The 13,032-nt window shown below is 38.4% G+C and overlaps 1 protein-coding gene across 1 annotated transcript in view; it reads left to right on the forward strand.

Moving 5' to 3' along the window:
• zanl (zonadhesin, like) overlaps positions 1 to 11,994 on the forward strand; it is a 45,899-nt gene extending 33,905 nt beyond the window's left edge. Inside the window, exons 41-52 of the mRNA XM_062384256.1 lie at positions 6,276 to 6,420; positions 6,573 to 6,820; positions 6,906 to 7,035; positions 7,146 to 7,347; positions 8,193 to 8,354; positions 8,462 to 8,592; positions 8,862 to 9,064; positions 9,341 to 9,476; positions 10,017 to 10,157; positions 10,423 to 10,516; positions 10,717 to 10,757; positions 11,002 to 11,994. Coding sequence (XP_062240240.1) covers positions 6,276 to 6,420; positions 6,573 to 6,820; positions 6,906 to 7,035; positions 7,146 to 7,347; positions 8,193 to 8,354; positions 8,462 to 8,592; positions 8,862 to 9,064; positions 9,341 to 9,476; positions 10,017 to 10,157; positions 10,423 to 10,516; positions 10,717 to 10,757; positions 11,002 to 11,060 — 1,692 coding nt within the window. The 3' untranslated portion in view covers positions 11,061 to 11,994. The remainder of the gene's footprint in view (positions 1 to 6,275; positions 6,421 to 6,572; positions 6,821 to 6,905; positions 7,036 to 7,145; positions 7,348 to 8,192; positions 8,355 to 8,461; positions 8,593 to 8,861; positions 9,065 to 9,340; positions 9,477 to 10,016; positions 10,158 to 10,422; positions 10,517 to 10,716; positions 10,758 to 11,001) is intronic.
• Positions 11,995 to 13,032: the final 1,038 nt, after the last annotated feature.

Here is a 13,032-nt window from a genome sequence, read left to right on the forward strand (position 1 = left end):
AGAAACTGTGTGTGAACAATTAGGTAAAACTTGTACACACAAGGAAATGCAATGTTTTGTGTAATATGTCCCCACAAAGCATGTGTTAAGTTGTGTGAACGAGAAAGAGCTTCGCTGGTCAGAAGAAGAAACTGTTTCAGAAAAATTTGATAAAACTGGTCCCCACAATGAACTATAATGTAGTGTGCAAAATGTCCCCACAAAGCATGTGTTAAGTTGTGTGAATGAGAAATAACTTTACCGTACAGAAGTTATGTAAATTGGTAAACAATGACATTTCAAGTATGGCATCTTGAGGGTTAGTGGTAGAGGTATATTCATGGTCGATTTCAAACTTCACAGTATTTTCTTTCTTGATAAATTCTCACTCTACATTTTGGAGTCACGTGGTCCCCACAACACACCTTCTGACAGTGTGCAAGTAGTAACTGTTTTTGAAAAGTTAGATAAAACTGGTCCCCAGGATGAACTCTAATGTTGTGTGTAAAATGTCCCCACAAAGCATGTGTTAAGTTGTGTGAACGACAAAGAGCTTCGCTGGTTAGAAGAAGAAACTGTTTTTGAAAAGTTAGATAAAACTGGTCCCCACAATGAACTATAATGTTGTGTGTAAAATGTCCCCACAAAGCATGCGTTAAGTTGTGTGAATGAGAAATAGCTTTACTGGTCAGAAGTTATGTAAATTGGTATACAATGACATTTCAAGTATGGCATCTTGAAGGTTAGTGGTAGAGGTATATTCATGGTCGATTTCAAACTTCACAGTATTTTCTTTCTTGATAAATTATCACTCTACATTTTGTATTCACGTGGTCCCCACAACACACCTTCTGACAGTGTGCAAGTAGTAACTGTTTTTGAAAAGTTAGATAAAACAGGTCCCCACGATGAACTCTAATGTTGTGTGTAAAATGTCCCCACAAAGCATGTGTTAAGTTGTGTGAACGAGAAAGAGCTTCGCTGGTTAGAAGAAGAAACTGTTTTTGAAAAGTTAGATAAAACTGGTCCCCACAATGAACTATAATGTTGTGTGTAAAATGTCCCCACAAAGCATGTGTTAAGTTGTGTGAATGAGAAATAGCTTTACTGGTCAGAAGTTATGTAAATTGGTTATACAATGACATTTCAAGTATGGCATCTTGAAGGTTAGTGGTAGAGGTATATTCATGGTCGATTTCAAACTTCACAGTATTTTCTTTCTTGATAAATTATCACTCTACATTTTGTATTCACGTGGTCCCCACAACACACCTTCTGACAGTGTGCAAGTAGTAACTGTTTTTGAAAAGTTAGATAAAACTGGTCCCCACAATGAACTATAATGCTGTGTGTAAAATGTCCCCACAAAGCATGTGTTAAGTTGTGTGAATGAGAAATAGCTTTAATTGTCAGAAGTTATGTAAATTGGTATACAATGACATTTCAAGTATGGCATCTTGAAGGTTAGTGGTAGAGGTATATTCATGGTCGATTTCAAACTTCACAGTATTTTATTTCTTGATAAATTATCACACTACATTTTGGAGTCACGTGGTCCCCACAACACACCTTCTGACAGTGTGCAAGTAGTAACTGTTTTTGAAAAGTTAGATAAAACTGGTCCCCACAATGAACTATAATGTTGTGTGTAAAATGTCCCCACAAAGCATGTGTTAAGTTGTGTGAACGAGAAAGAGCTTCGCTGGTCAGAAGAAGAAACTGTTTCAGAAAAGTTAGATAAAACTGGTCCCCACAATGAACTATAATGTTGTGTGTAAAATGTCCCCACAAAGCATGCGTTAAGTTGTGTGAATGAGAAATAGCTTTACTGGTCAGAAGTTATGTAAATTGGTATACAATGACATTTCAAGTATGGCATCTTGAAGGTTAGTGGTAGAGGTATATTCATGGTCGATTTCAAACTTCACAGTATTTTCTTTCTTGATAAATTATCACTCTACATTTTGTATTCACGTGGTCCCCACAACACACCTTCTGACAGTGTGCAAGTAGTAACTGTTTTTGAAAAGTTAGATAAAACAGGTCCCCACGATGAACTCTAATGTTGTGTGTAAAATGTCCCCACAAAGCATGTGTTAAGTTGTGTGAGCGAGAAAGAGCTTCGCTGGTTAGAAGAAGAAACTGTTTTTGAAAAGTTAGATAAAACTGGTCCCCACAATGAACTATAATGTTGTGTGTAAAATGTCCCCACAAAGCATGTGTTAAGTTGTGTGAATGAGAAATAGCTTTAATGGTCAGAAGTTATGTAAATTGGTAAACAATGACATTTCAAGTATGGCATCTTGAAGGTTAGTGGTAGAGGTATATTCATGGTCGATTTCAAACTTCACAGTATTTTCTTTCTTGATAAATTCTCACTCTACATTTTGTATTCACGTGGTCCCCACAACACACGTTCTGACAGTGTGCAAGTAGTAACTGTTTTTGAAAAGTTAGATAAAACTGGTCCCCACGATGAACTCTAATGTTGTGTGTAAAATGTCCCCACAAAGCATGTGTTAAGTTGTGTGAACGAGAAAGAGCTTCGCTGGTTAGAAGAAGAAACTGTTTTTGACAAGTTAGATAAAACTGGTCCCCACAATGAACTATAATGTTGTGTGTAAAATGTCCCCACAAAGCATGTGTTAAGTTGTGTGAATGAGAAATAGCTTTACTGGTCAGAAGTTATGTAAATTGGTTATACAATGACATTTTAAGTATGGCATCTTGAAGGTTAGTGGTAGAGGTATATTCATGGTCGATTTCAAACTTCACAGTATTTTCTTTCTTGATAAATTATCACACTACATTTTGTATTCACGTGGTCCCCACAACACACCTTCTGACAGTGTGCAAGTAGTAACTGTTTTTGAAAAGTTAGATAAAACTGGTCCCCACAATGAACTATAATGTTGTGTGTAAAATGTCCCCACAAAGCATGTGTTAAGTTGTGTGAATGAGAAAGAGCTTCGCTGGTTAGAAGAAGAAACTGTTTTTGAAAAGTTAGATAAAACTGGTCCCCACAATGAACTATAATGTTGTGTGTAAAATGTCCCCACAAAGCATGTGTTAAGTTGTGTGAATGAGAAATAGCTTTACTGGTCAGAAGTTATGTAAATTGGTTATACAATGACATTTCAAGTATGGCATCATGAAGGTTAGTGGTAGAGGTATATTCATGGTCGATTTCAAACTTCACAGTGTTTTCTTTCTTGATAAATTATCACACTACATTTTGTATTCACGTGGTCCCCACAACACACCTTCTGACAGTGTGCAAGTAGTAACTGTTTTTGAAAAGTTAGATAAAACTGGTCCCCACAATGAACTATAATGTTGTGTGTAAAATGTCCCCACAAAGCATGTGTTAAGTTGTGTGAATGAGAAATAGCTTTACAGGTCAGAAGTTATGTAAATTGGTTATACAATGACATTTCAAGTATGGCATCTTGAAGGTTAGTGGTAGAGGTATATTCATGGTCGATTTCAAACTTCAAAGTATTTTCTTTCTTGATAAATTATCACACTACATTTTGTATTCACGTGGTCCCCACAACACACCTTCTGACAGTGTGCAAGTAGTAACTGTTTTTGAAAAGTTAGATAAAACTGGTCCCCACAATGAACTATAATGTTGTGTGTAAAATGTCCCCACAAAGCATGTGTTAAGTTGTGTGAATGAGAAATAGCTTTACTGGTCAGAAGTTATGTAAATTGGTATACAATGACATTTCAAGTATGGCATCTTGAAGGTTAGTGGTAGAGGTATATTCATGGTCGATTTCAAACTTCACAGTATTTTTTTTCTTGATAAATTATCACTCTACATTTTGTATTCACGTGGTCCCCACAACACACGTTCTGACAGTGTGCAAGTAGTAACTGTTTTTGAAAAGTTAGATAAAACTGGTCCCCACGATGAAGTCTAATGTTGTCTAAAATGTGTGAAACATGTTTTTTCTAGATTGTGAATTCAGAATTAGTTTAGCAGAGCAGACACAACTTTGATCTCAAAAATTCTTATATGCACTTTTACTAAATTATTTCTTGCATATGTGCCTTTATTTTCAGATTACAGACTTCAAAAAATGAAACTGAGACTTTTGTACCAAAATTAAGACGGCCTACAATAACTTTCAGTTGCACTTCAATTTTTCAAGTTGCTGCAATTCGATATAGTCTTTTTTTTTTCAGAACAGTCAAAATATTCTGCTTATTATAATATAAACTGCTAAAATAATCAAATTATGACACAAAACTTGCAAAACAGCACAAAGAATAATTTCTCATCTACCTGTTACAGCTCTACATATTTATAATCTTTTCATTAATCTTTTTTAGATGAAAGACACAGATCTGGAAGATTCTGAACTATTTGATTCGTCATCAGAGAGTGCAGATGATCACGTACCAGATACCATCTCCAAAAGTGACATTGACAGTGATGCTTCAGTTCAACTAAACTTTAAGAACACTTTTCTGCCTCTTAATGATCCTGATAGCTCAATGGGCCCCACTGTCTGCGATTATACAACACCAGACAACATGATTTTGGATGGTCAAAACATTACACCTGAAGCCCCCAGAGCAGTAGAAGAACCCCGGTCAAGTCAGACTATAAAGGACATCGTTAGATAGCAGTCATAAAAAAAAGGCCAGATCAGAGACTGTTGTCAGTGTTGCCAACTTAAGATGTTGCCACCAATACTTTGTCATTTCAGACCTTTGCCGCATAACTGTTGCTGCCCCCATTTAATGTAGTTTTATCTGTATATTCATGCCTGCAATAATCAGATAAAGGGTTGTTTGGCTGATTCTAGAGTATATTAGGTGCTTAAAGTAGGACTCATAACAGTTACAGTTTTAATAGTATAAACATACAAACAACAACTAGTCCCTATACCAAACACCTGTCCTACGTCCTCACAATTCCATAGTTAGTTAGATTAATGAGTGAATCAGTACATTGTATTTATTTATCCAACAGATCCAACATTTTATAAATACAGTTTTTTCTTCATGACAATTTTGAGAAATTTATGTCAGTGAATGTGAGTCCATGTCATTGATCAGAATGAACAGTTTATTTGTTAATATAACACAGCATGTTCAGCTTATAAGAAAATGGCATCAAAATCCTCTTTCCCACTGACAATTTCAGTCAGAATGCACATATCAGTGTTTTCTTGGCAGAGTAATTGTATATTTTAGTTTTCTTATACTGTAGAAGTTAGTTTATACTTTATAGAACTTGTAACTTTGGATTATAACTCTTACACACTTTGGAGTCCTTGTATTTACAAATGTGTTTTTCCGACCACTTAAAGGTACAACTGCCCAAAAGAAGAAAACACCCTGGAAGGAGACAGACGTGAAGGCAGTGGAAAGGCACATGAATCGATTCATCACATCTTGTATTGCTCCAGCAAAGTTTGACTGTGAGAAGTGTTTAAGGGCTGATCCAGAAGCTCTTAAGGACCGGAGCTGGCAGAATGTGAAATTCTACATATATAACCGCATTACAGCCAACAAGAGGAAATTAAGTAAATAATGGGAAGATTACCACCAGTAAGCGGTTGCTATGTGGTTGTCTGAAATTAAAAATATCTTACAAATTTGACTGAATAAGAATTATTCTTTGTAGGGATATAGATATCCCTTCACTGTTTGATAAGTTTATATTCACTTCAACCACATTACACTAATAGTCCTATCAAATTCTGCTTCATTGTAAGGCGGAGTTCATGAACAGCAAGATTTTCTGTACAAAGTAATGCTTTGCATCCCTATCACCATTTACAGGTATCATGTTATATCTCTACATTTTCTATCAACAACTTTTGTTCTTTTTGGCTAGACTTTATTAGTTTTAAACAAACAGCTCTAACAAATGTAATAATGGAAGGACTTACGGTATCAGTAATAATGTATATAAAAATGCTTTTTGAAGTATGGTCCCCATTAGTCTTATAACAAGTTGTGTGAGTCATGCAAATGATATGTAAATGAGGTCCCCATCAGCCATACCTACCCGTTTTTTCTAAGGTCCCCATTTTGCACAGTCAAAACACTACTTCATGAATTTAGATATTTTAAGGTGTGTATGTACTAACTGATTTTTTCTTAGTGTCCCTGATTTTTTTCATACTTCCACAACCTCTAGAAAGGGTGGTCCCCACAGGTTATGATAAAAAGTGCACGCCCCGCAAACCATGGAAACCAGTATGTGTGTGTGTGTGTGTGTGTGTGTGTGTGTGTGTTTGTTTGTTTGTTATTGTGTGTGGCTTATTTTATAGGTGGGAGACTCATGGCTTACAGATAAATGTGCTGACTCATGCATCTGTAAGCCTGGTGGCAACATCACCTGTAAGGTCCACAGCTGTAACTCCAACTCAGTGTGCGCCCTGGATAAATATGGAGACCTATCTTGCAAACCCAGCAGTGAGTTCCCCACATTGACTGACATTGTAACTGCTGGGCAATGTGCAGCTCAGAGACTTTGTCCTTTAAAAGAATAATAAACATTGACTGCTTCTATATTTTCTTGTTTCGATGTTTTTTAATGATTCCAATTAACCTCTCATTCTCTGTAGGTTTCAACAAGTGTAGCATCTCTGGGGATCCTCACTACCGCACATTTGATGGTTTCACCCATCACTTCCAAGGCCCCTACACCTACATCCTGACTCAGGACCACAACCTCCACTCCTCTCTGTCACCCCTGGTGGTAAGGGGGAGGAACATCAGACGCGGGGGCAACAGGAGGGTGTCATTCCTGGATCAGATGTACATTGATGTTTACGGTGTCAATGTTCGCTTCCTGCAGAAGAAGAATGTCTTGGTGAGCCTTAGTTTGTCTGATGAAAGCACCATTTATTTTTTGTTGTGTCTTGTAGAAGAAATAATTGTTGGTGTATCTCCTGTAGGTGAACGGGGAGCGTGTTGTGCCTCCTTTCAGTCCAGTTGATGGTTTGACTATCACAAGGAACTCCAGGCAGGTCCAGCTTACCACTGTCTTTGGACTTACAGTACGCTTTGATGGCAACAGTCGCGGAGGTAAAAAAAAAAGGGGGGAAAAAGGAGAAACCTCAGCTCAAACTAATTGAGCCCTTCTTTGGCTTGTTTATTAATTCATTCATTTCAATCTACTTCTGTTTGTGTATCAGAGGTCATACTGCCCAGCACCTATAAGAGCTCTGTCAGAGGCTTATGTGGAAACTTCGATGACAGCACCAGAAATGAGTACATGAAGCCAGATGGGTCGGTGATCAGGAACCTGAATGAATTCGGAGACAGCTGGAGAGTCAGTGACCGACAGGCTGATGGACTTAGGATACACGATCTTCCTCAAACAGTCCATGTCCATAGGTAGGACCACAAACTAGAGTCACTATTATGGTAGCCAATTGTAAAGCTATACATGCTGTAAATAACAGCAACATTTCACCAAATTACCCACAAACATTTACCCTTTATATTTATAGTTAAAATTTAGATTTAGATTCAACAATTAGATGTATGACAACGTTAAGATTTAGATTCAACATTTTAATTTAGATCTATTGTTTCTCATTTAGATTTAACATTTAGATTTCTATTGATATATAGATTTAACATTCACATTTTAATTGAATATTTAGATTAGACATTGATGTTGTCTTTCATCAATGTTAAAATATAACAGTTCACAAATACTGCTATAGAATTTGGTAACAAATGAGTGACTTTTAACATACACAGCCCTTTTTTTATTTTGGAACTAAATATGGTGAACTATTGCTATTAGTTTTTAGCATGCACAACCTTACAATCAACAATGCATACACTATAAAGAACCGTTATTACACTTTTAATGTTGGGTCAAGGTCAGTCCTCATTAGAAATATTCATGTTCATAATCGTGTGTGAAGATTTTACCACGGAAAAACTCAGAACCCTTTGTTTGTGACATACAGAACTACACATCTGTCTTTGCTTCACTGAAGAATGCTGTAGGATATGTATGATCATGTTTAGACATTGCTGACCCTAATGCCTGTGCTAACAGCTGTTGTGAAATTAAAGTCGGTATACATAACAGTAACTGTGTACATTTCATAGCTCTGTTCCTTCAACCTCCTCGTTCACAATTTCATTTAAACATTGGTTTAGACATAGCAGCTTCGTTAAAGCTCTGTTTCCTCTCTCCTTACCTCCTTCCCCTCTGGCTCCAGGAGAGAGATTGAGACTGATCCAGACTCAGGATTTGAGACATCGGACTGCTCTCAGTCTCAGATCAATGATTACAACAGTGTGGCTCAGTGTGGAGCACTGTCTAATTCCAACGGACCGTTTGCTGCCTGCCATGCCACCCTGCCACCCAAATCCTTCCAGGAGTGAGTACTCTGCCTGTGTGTCTAGGAGTGTGCACATCTGTATTCTGGAGAGAGTTAGCATGCTGCTAACAAGTTGTCACTGTACTTATTGTATGTGTCTCCCTCAGTGACTGTGTATTTGACCTGTGTGCCGAGCAAGGTAGTACAGCGCTACGTTGTGCCAGTTATGAGGCGTATGCTGTAGCTTGTCAGGAAGAAGGTATCAAACTGGGATCCTGGAGGCAGCAGCTGGAATGTGGTAGGTTGTTGAACCATTATAAATCATCAGATTAGAAGATAAATAAAGGATGTTTTCTGTACAATTTCCCTTGATCACGAATCCTGTCGTTGTTGCCGACTGTTAAGGATAATTTCTGTAAAAAATCTGAAAACGGTTATATTTTACAGATACATTTAACAATCAAAGTAAGGTTGTCCATTAGGGTTATGTTAGAAAACAATTATCCATATCAGATGGTGTTGTAGCTTATCTCTCTCTCTCTCTCTCTCTCTCTCCATCCCCCCCAGTTCTCTCATGTAATGCCAACAGCACCTATTCCACCTGTATGTCACCTTGCCCACCCTCCTGCGCCAACCTGGCAGCCCCTTCTGAGTGTGACACCACTTCCTGTGTGGAAGGGTGCGAGTGTGCCTGGGGCTTCGTCATGAGTGAGGGAATCTGTGTGCCGTACTCAGAGTGTGGCTGCACCTTCCTAAACAGATACTATCCTGTGAGTAGCCTTATAAAACAGTTACAGCAATAATTTGGATGAATTGATGAAGATGGGTGATGAACAGGTGTTTTATTACATGACATTAATAGGGTGCTTACTTTTCTGATAATTAAATGTTCACATATGAGCAAAAAAAGTAGCATGAACGATATTTATAATATGAACACCTAACAAGACAAAACCCACATCATTTAAAAATATGTGTGTGTGTTTGTGTTTGCTGATAAGATCTCATGCTACTCTCCGTGTCTCTTCTCTCCCTCCATCCTGCAGCTGAAGGAGACATTTGTGACTGAGGATTGTTCTCAGGTCTGTGAATGCACCCCCACTGGCGCCGTGTGCCAATCCAAGACCTGCCAGGACAGTGACGTCTGCACCATTTATGACTTCAAACGCGACTGCTACAGAGGTGTGTGTGTGTATGTGCGCTTTTATGGAAAGAGTTCTCCAAAACAAAATTTGCTTAATATGATGTATATGATATCAAAAAAAATATTAAAAGGGATAAAAATGTACAAACCTTGTGTAGATATATATCATTTGCCAAAATCTTAATCCCCTTGTTACATTACATAACATAATATTACATTTCATTTAGCTGACACTTTTATCCAAAGCGATTTACAATAAGTGCATTCAACGCAAGGTTACAGACCCAGGACGACAAGAATAAAGAAAGTACAATTTCTTCAAAATAAAGCAAAACTACAAAGTGCTATAAGTAAGTGCCATTTAGGTGCTAGTAAAGTGTTAGTTTCAGAAAGTTGTTACTATTTTTTGTCGTACTCTAAGGAGGTCTTCACTGATAACCTGAATACATAACACAAATGTAAAAATAACAACCGCAAACAACGACATTTTCATGTAATTTGTGTAAAAAACAGAGAAGTTAGAATGAGTGCAAAGGAACCAAAGGCAAACCTCAGTGATATTTTGTCCTGTGTTGTAGCGAGTCCCTGTCTCAATTACCCCTGTCTGAATGGAGGAACATGTGAAGCAGGAAGCAACAACACATACACCTGTCAGTGTGCAGAAAGCTTCCAGGGCTCAAATTGTGAGGTGGAGAAAACACCGAAAGAAGGAGGACTGGGTAAGGCCTGATCACTCACATCACTCTGCAGGGAGTTAACGTCTCCTCTCATGATGACTTGAGTCATTCTATGGTAATTTCATGACAGTTGAACATCTTTATCCGACTTACTCTGCTCAACTTCTCAGCAGGACTTATATAAATGCACTAATGTAAGGACATAACTTTTTAGCTGTCTATTTCTTATTTCTACAATTTCACCCATTTTCGGCTGATGGAAAGGGTCATAGATTGTTTTTGTAATATAACCTGTTATTTGTTGCAGGAACCACAGAGTTAATCCTGATTGGGGTTCTGGTCTCAGTCGCTATAATTATTATCATGGTCACCATTGCGTGTGTTTGTACTCGCCAAGCCAGGTGAGTTTCAAGTGCTTCCCTGGTGCAATTTTATCACTGTTACTGTCACTACCCCTGTCCGTCTAACCTGTGTCCACTGCGGCAGTGGCAGTTCATTCTTTATTCTAATACAACCATTAATCCCTCTATTCTTCCGTGCTCATGCAATAGTTCTTTCTCTTCATTTTTGAGTCTCTCACCTTTGTTCTTTCTCTCCTTAGGAAAAAGAAGTTAGAAAGGAAAAAACTCAGCATCAAGACAAGTAAGAATAATCTAAAGAGCTAGCTGACAACTCTCACACTACCTCAAATAGATGATCAATCACAGTGAACATGTATCTGCCATCATGTCTCACGGACAATTGTGTCAAGGAATTTCTTTAGTGTCTCCATGTGTATCAAAAAGATTTTCAATGAGAAAAACACTATGAATCAATATCACAGCTTCAGTCCTGATTGTAATTATCTGTGCAGCACTAATATTTATCCCTTTTTTATGTCTTGCAGATGTTCCATATACCATGCAAACAAACAACGAAAGTAATGAAAGAGTGACCTGTATGTGATGACAAACTGTTCAACTTGTTCACCTGAATTTTAACTCCTGCTGTTTAGTCTCTTTGGAAGCTTTTTAATTTGGTCTCTAAAGGAAAATATCATAGATATCGTTCATGTTGCTTTTTTCACAACTTGTGCTTTTGAAGATGTAATTTGGCTCAAATGTGAACATTTTAACAGAAAAGTAAGCGCCGTGTTAATGTATTGTAAGTTTTTTTATCAATGAAGTATGAGGCGGTAAAGAAACTGCAGTTGTCTTTGTGAAAACACCTACAACACATCCACAGCTCAATTTTTGCAGCACAACACATAACAGAGGTTTGTAGCCACACCTGCATGTAACGTTTGGCACAGACATTCCGACGGGATGACTCTGAATAACAGTGATGATCTTTTTTTTTGTAGGTAAACTTTTTTCGGGCACCAAATACTTGAAATGGATATCAGAGGGAATCACAGGTCAGACAGAAAGAGACAAAAGTCAAGTTTGGTTTTAAGAATGAATTGAAACATTTGCCAGACAGATGTTAAAATGTAGAATGAAAGTTTTTGTTTTTTTTTACTTTAAAGAGTAACAATAAGAAAACATTAAAATGCACTCTTTCTCTACCTGATTGAGTTCTGCTCCAGAAATTAAATTATTAGAGAGATTATTCCCAACATTATATGCTATTCTAATACAATCACTGAAGAAATTGTTGAAATTACAGTAAGAGTTAGTTCCGACATGGCTGCTGTGTAGAATATATTTCATTCCCCTTTTGTAGAATGGTACAAACAGCAAGTGGCTTGCTTTGAAATTTCTATTCTGGTTTAAAACCAGTACTTTGGTCCATTACAAGGTGGGAAATCTTCATCACCTTCGATCATGTGTTTCCTACAAAGTTCATTTTCTGAAATCCATTTGTATACCCAAATAAAACATTGAAAGAATTGACAAAGCACAGTAATGTTCTCTGAATGATAAACCCTAAAACTTCTCTCCAAAACAACTTATCTCTGAGTCCTCCTGGTAATTCAAATGTTGACTATGTATGTATGTCAGTCTATCCAACAATGAACTTGTGGAGTGAGCATTTTAACCTTGAGGATTTACTAGCTGGGCTTTATAATCCTATGCTCAGATGAACTCTCTAGATGTGTTTGGAATCCCTGCGATTCACATCTGTTAACAAGCTGCAGGAGAAAGCTTTTTGTTGAAAAGGGCAGGAACACCAGTGGAATTTAAATGACCACATTCTCTTGGAATGGTGAGCAAATTACACTGACAACACTTTGTGTCAGTGGGTTCAATCACAACAGTCTATACAGTATTTTCCAGGGTTACTAGTTCTGCTCTGTCCGCCTGATGAAGCAGCCTTTCTGATGTCACATCAAGTGTCACTCACTCACTCATCGTCATCCGCTTATCCGGGGTCGGGTCGCGGGGAGAGCAGCTCAAGCAGGGGGCCCCAGACTTCCCTTTCCCGGGCCACATTGACCAGCTCTGACGGGGGGATCCCGAGGCGTTCCCAGGCCAGTGTTGAGATATAATCTCTCCACTTAGTCCTGGGTCTTCCCCGAGGTCTCCTCCCCACTGGACGTGCCTGAAAAACCTCCCAAGGGAGGCGCCCAGTGGGCATCCTTACCAGATGCCCGAATCACCTCAGCTGACTCCTTTCTAAGTAAAGGAGCAGCGGCTCTAATCCGAGTTCCTCACGGATGACCGAGCTTCTCACCCTATCCCTAAGGGAGACGCCAGCCACCCTTCTGAGAAAACTCATCTCGGCCGCTTGTATCCGCGATCTCGTCCTTTTCGGTCATCACCCAGCCCTCATGACCATTGGTGAGGATAGGAACGAAGATCGACCGGTAGATCGAGAGCTTTGCCTTGCGGCTCAGCTCTCTTTTCGTTACAACGGTGCGGTAAAGCGAACGCAATACCGCCCCCGCTGCTCCGATTCTCCGGCCAATCTCACGCTCCATAGTACCCTCACTCGC

Source organism: Platichthys flesus, chromosome 24 (genome assembly GCF_949316205.1).
Source record: "Platichthys flesus chromosome 24, fPlaFle2.1, whole genome shotgun sequence".
NCBI classification, from domain to species: Eukaryota; Metazoa; Chordata; class Actinopteri; order Pleuronectiformes; family Pleuronectidae; genus Platichthys; species Platichthys flesus.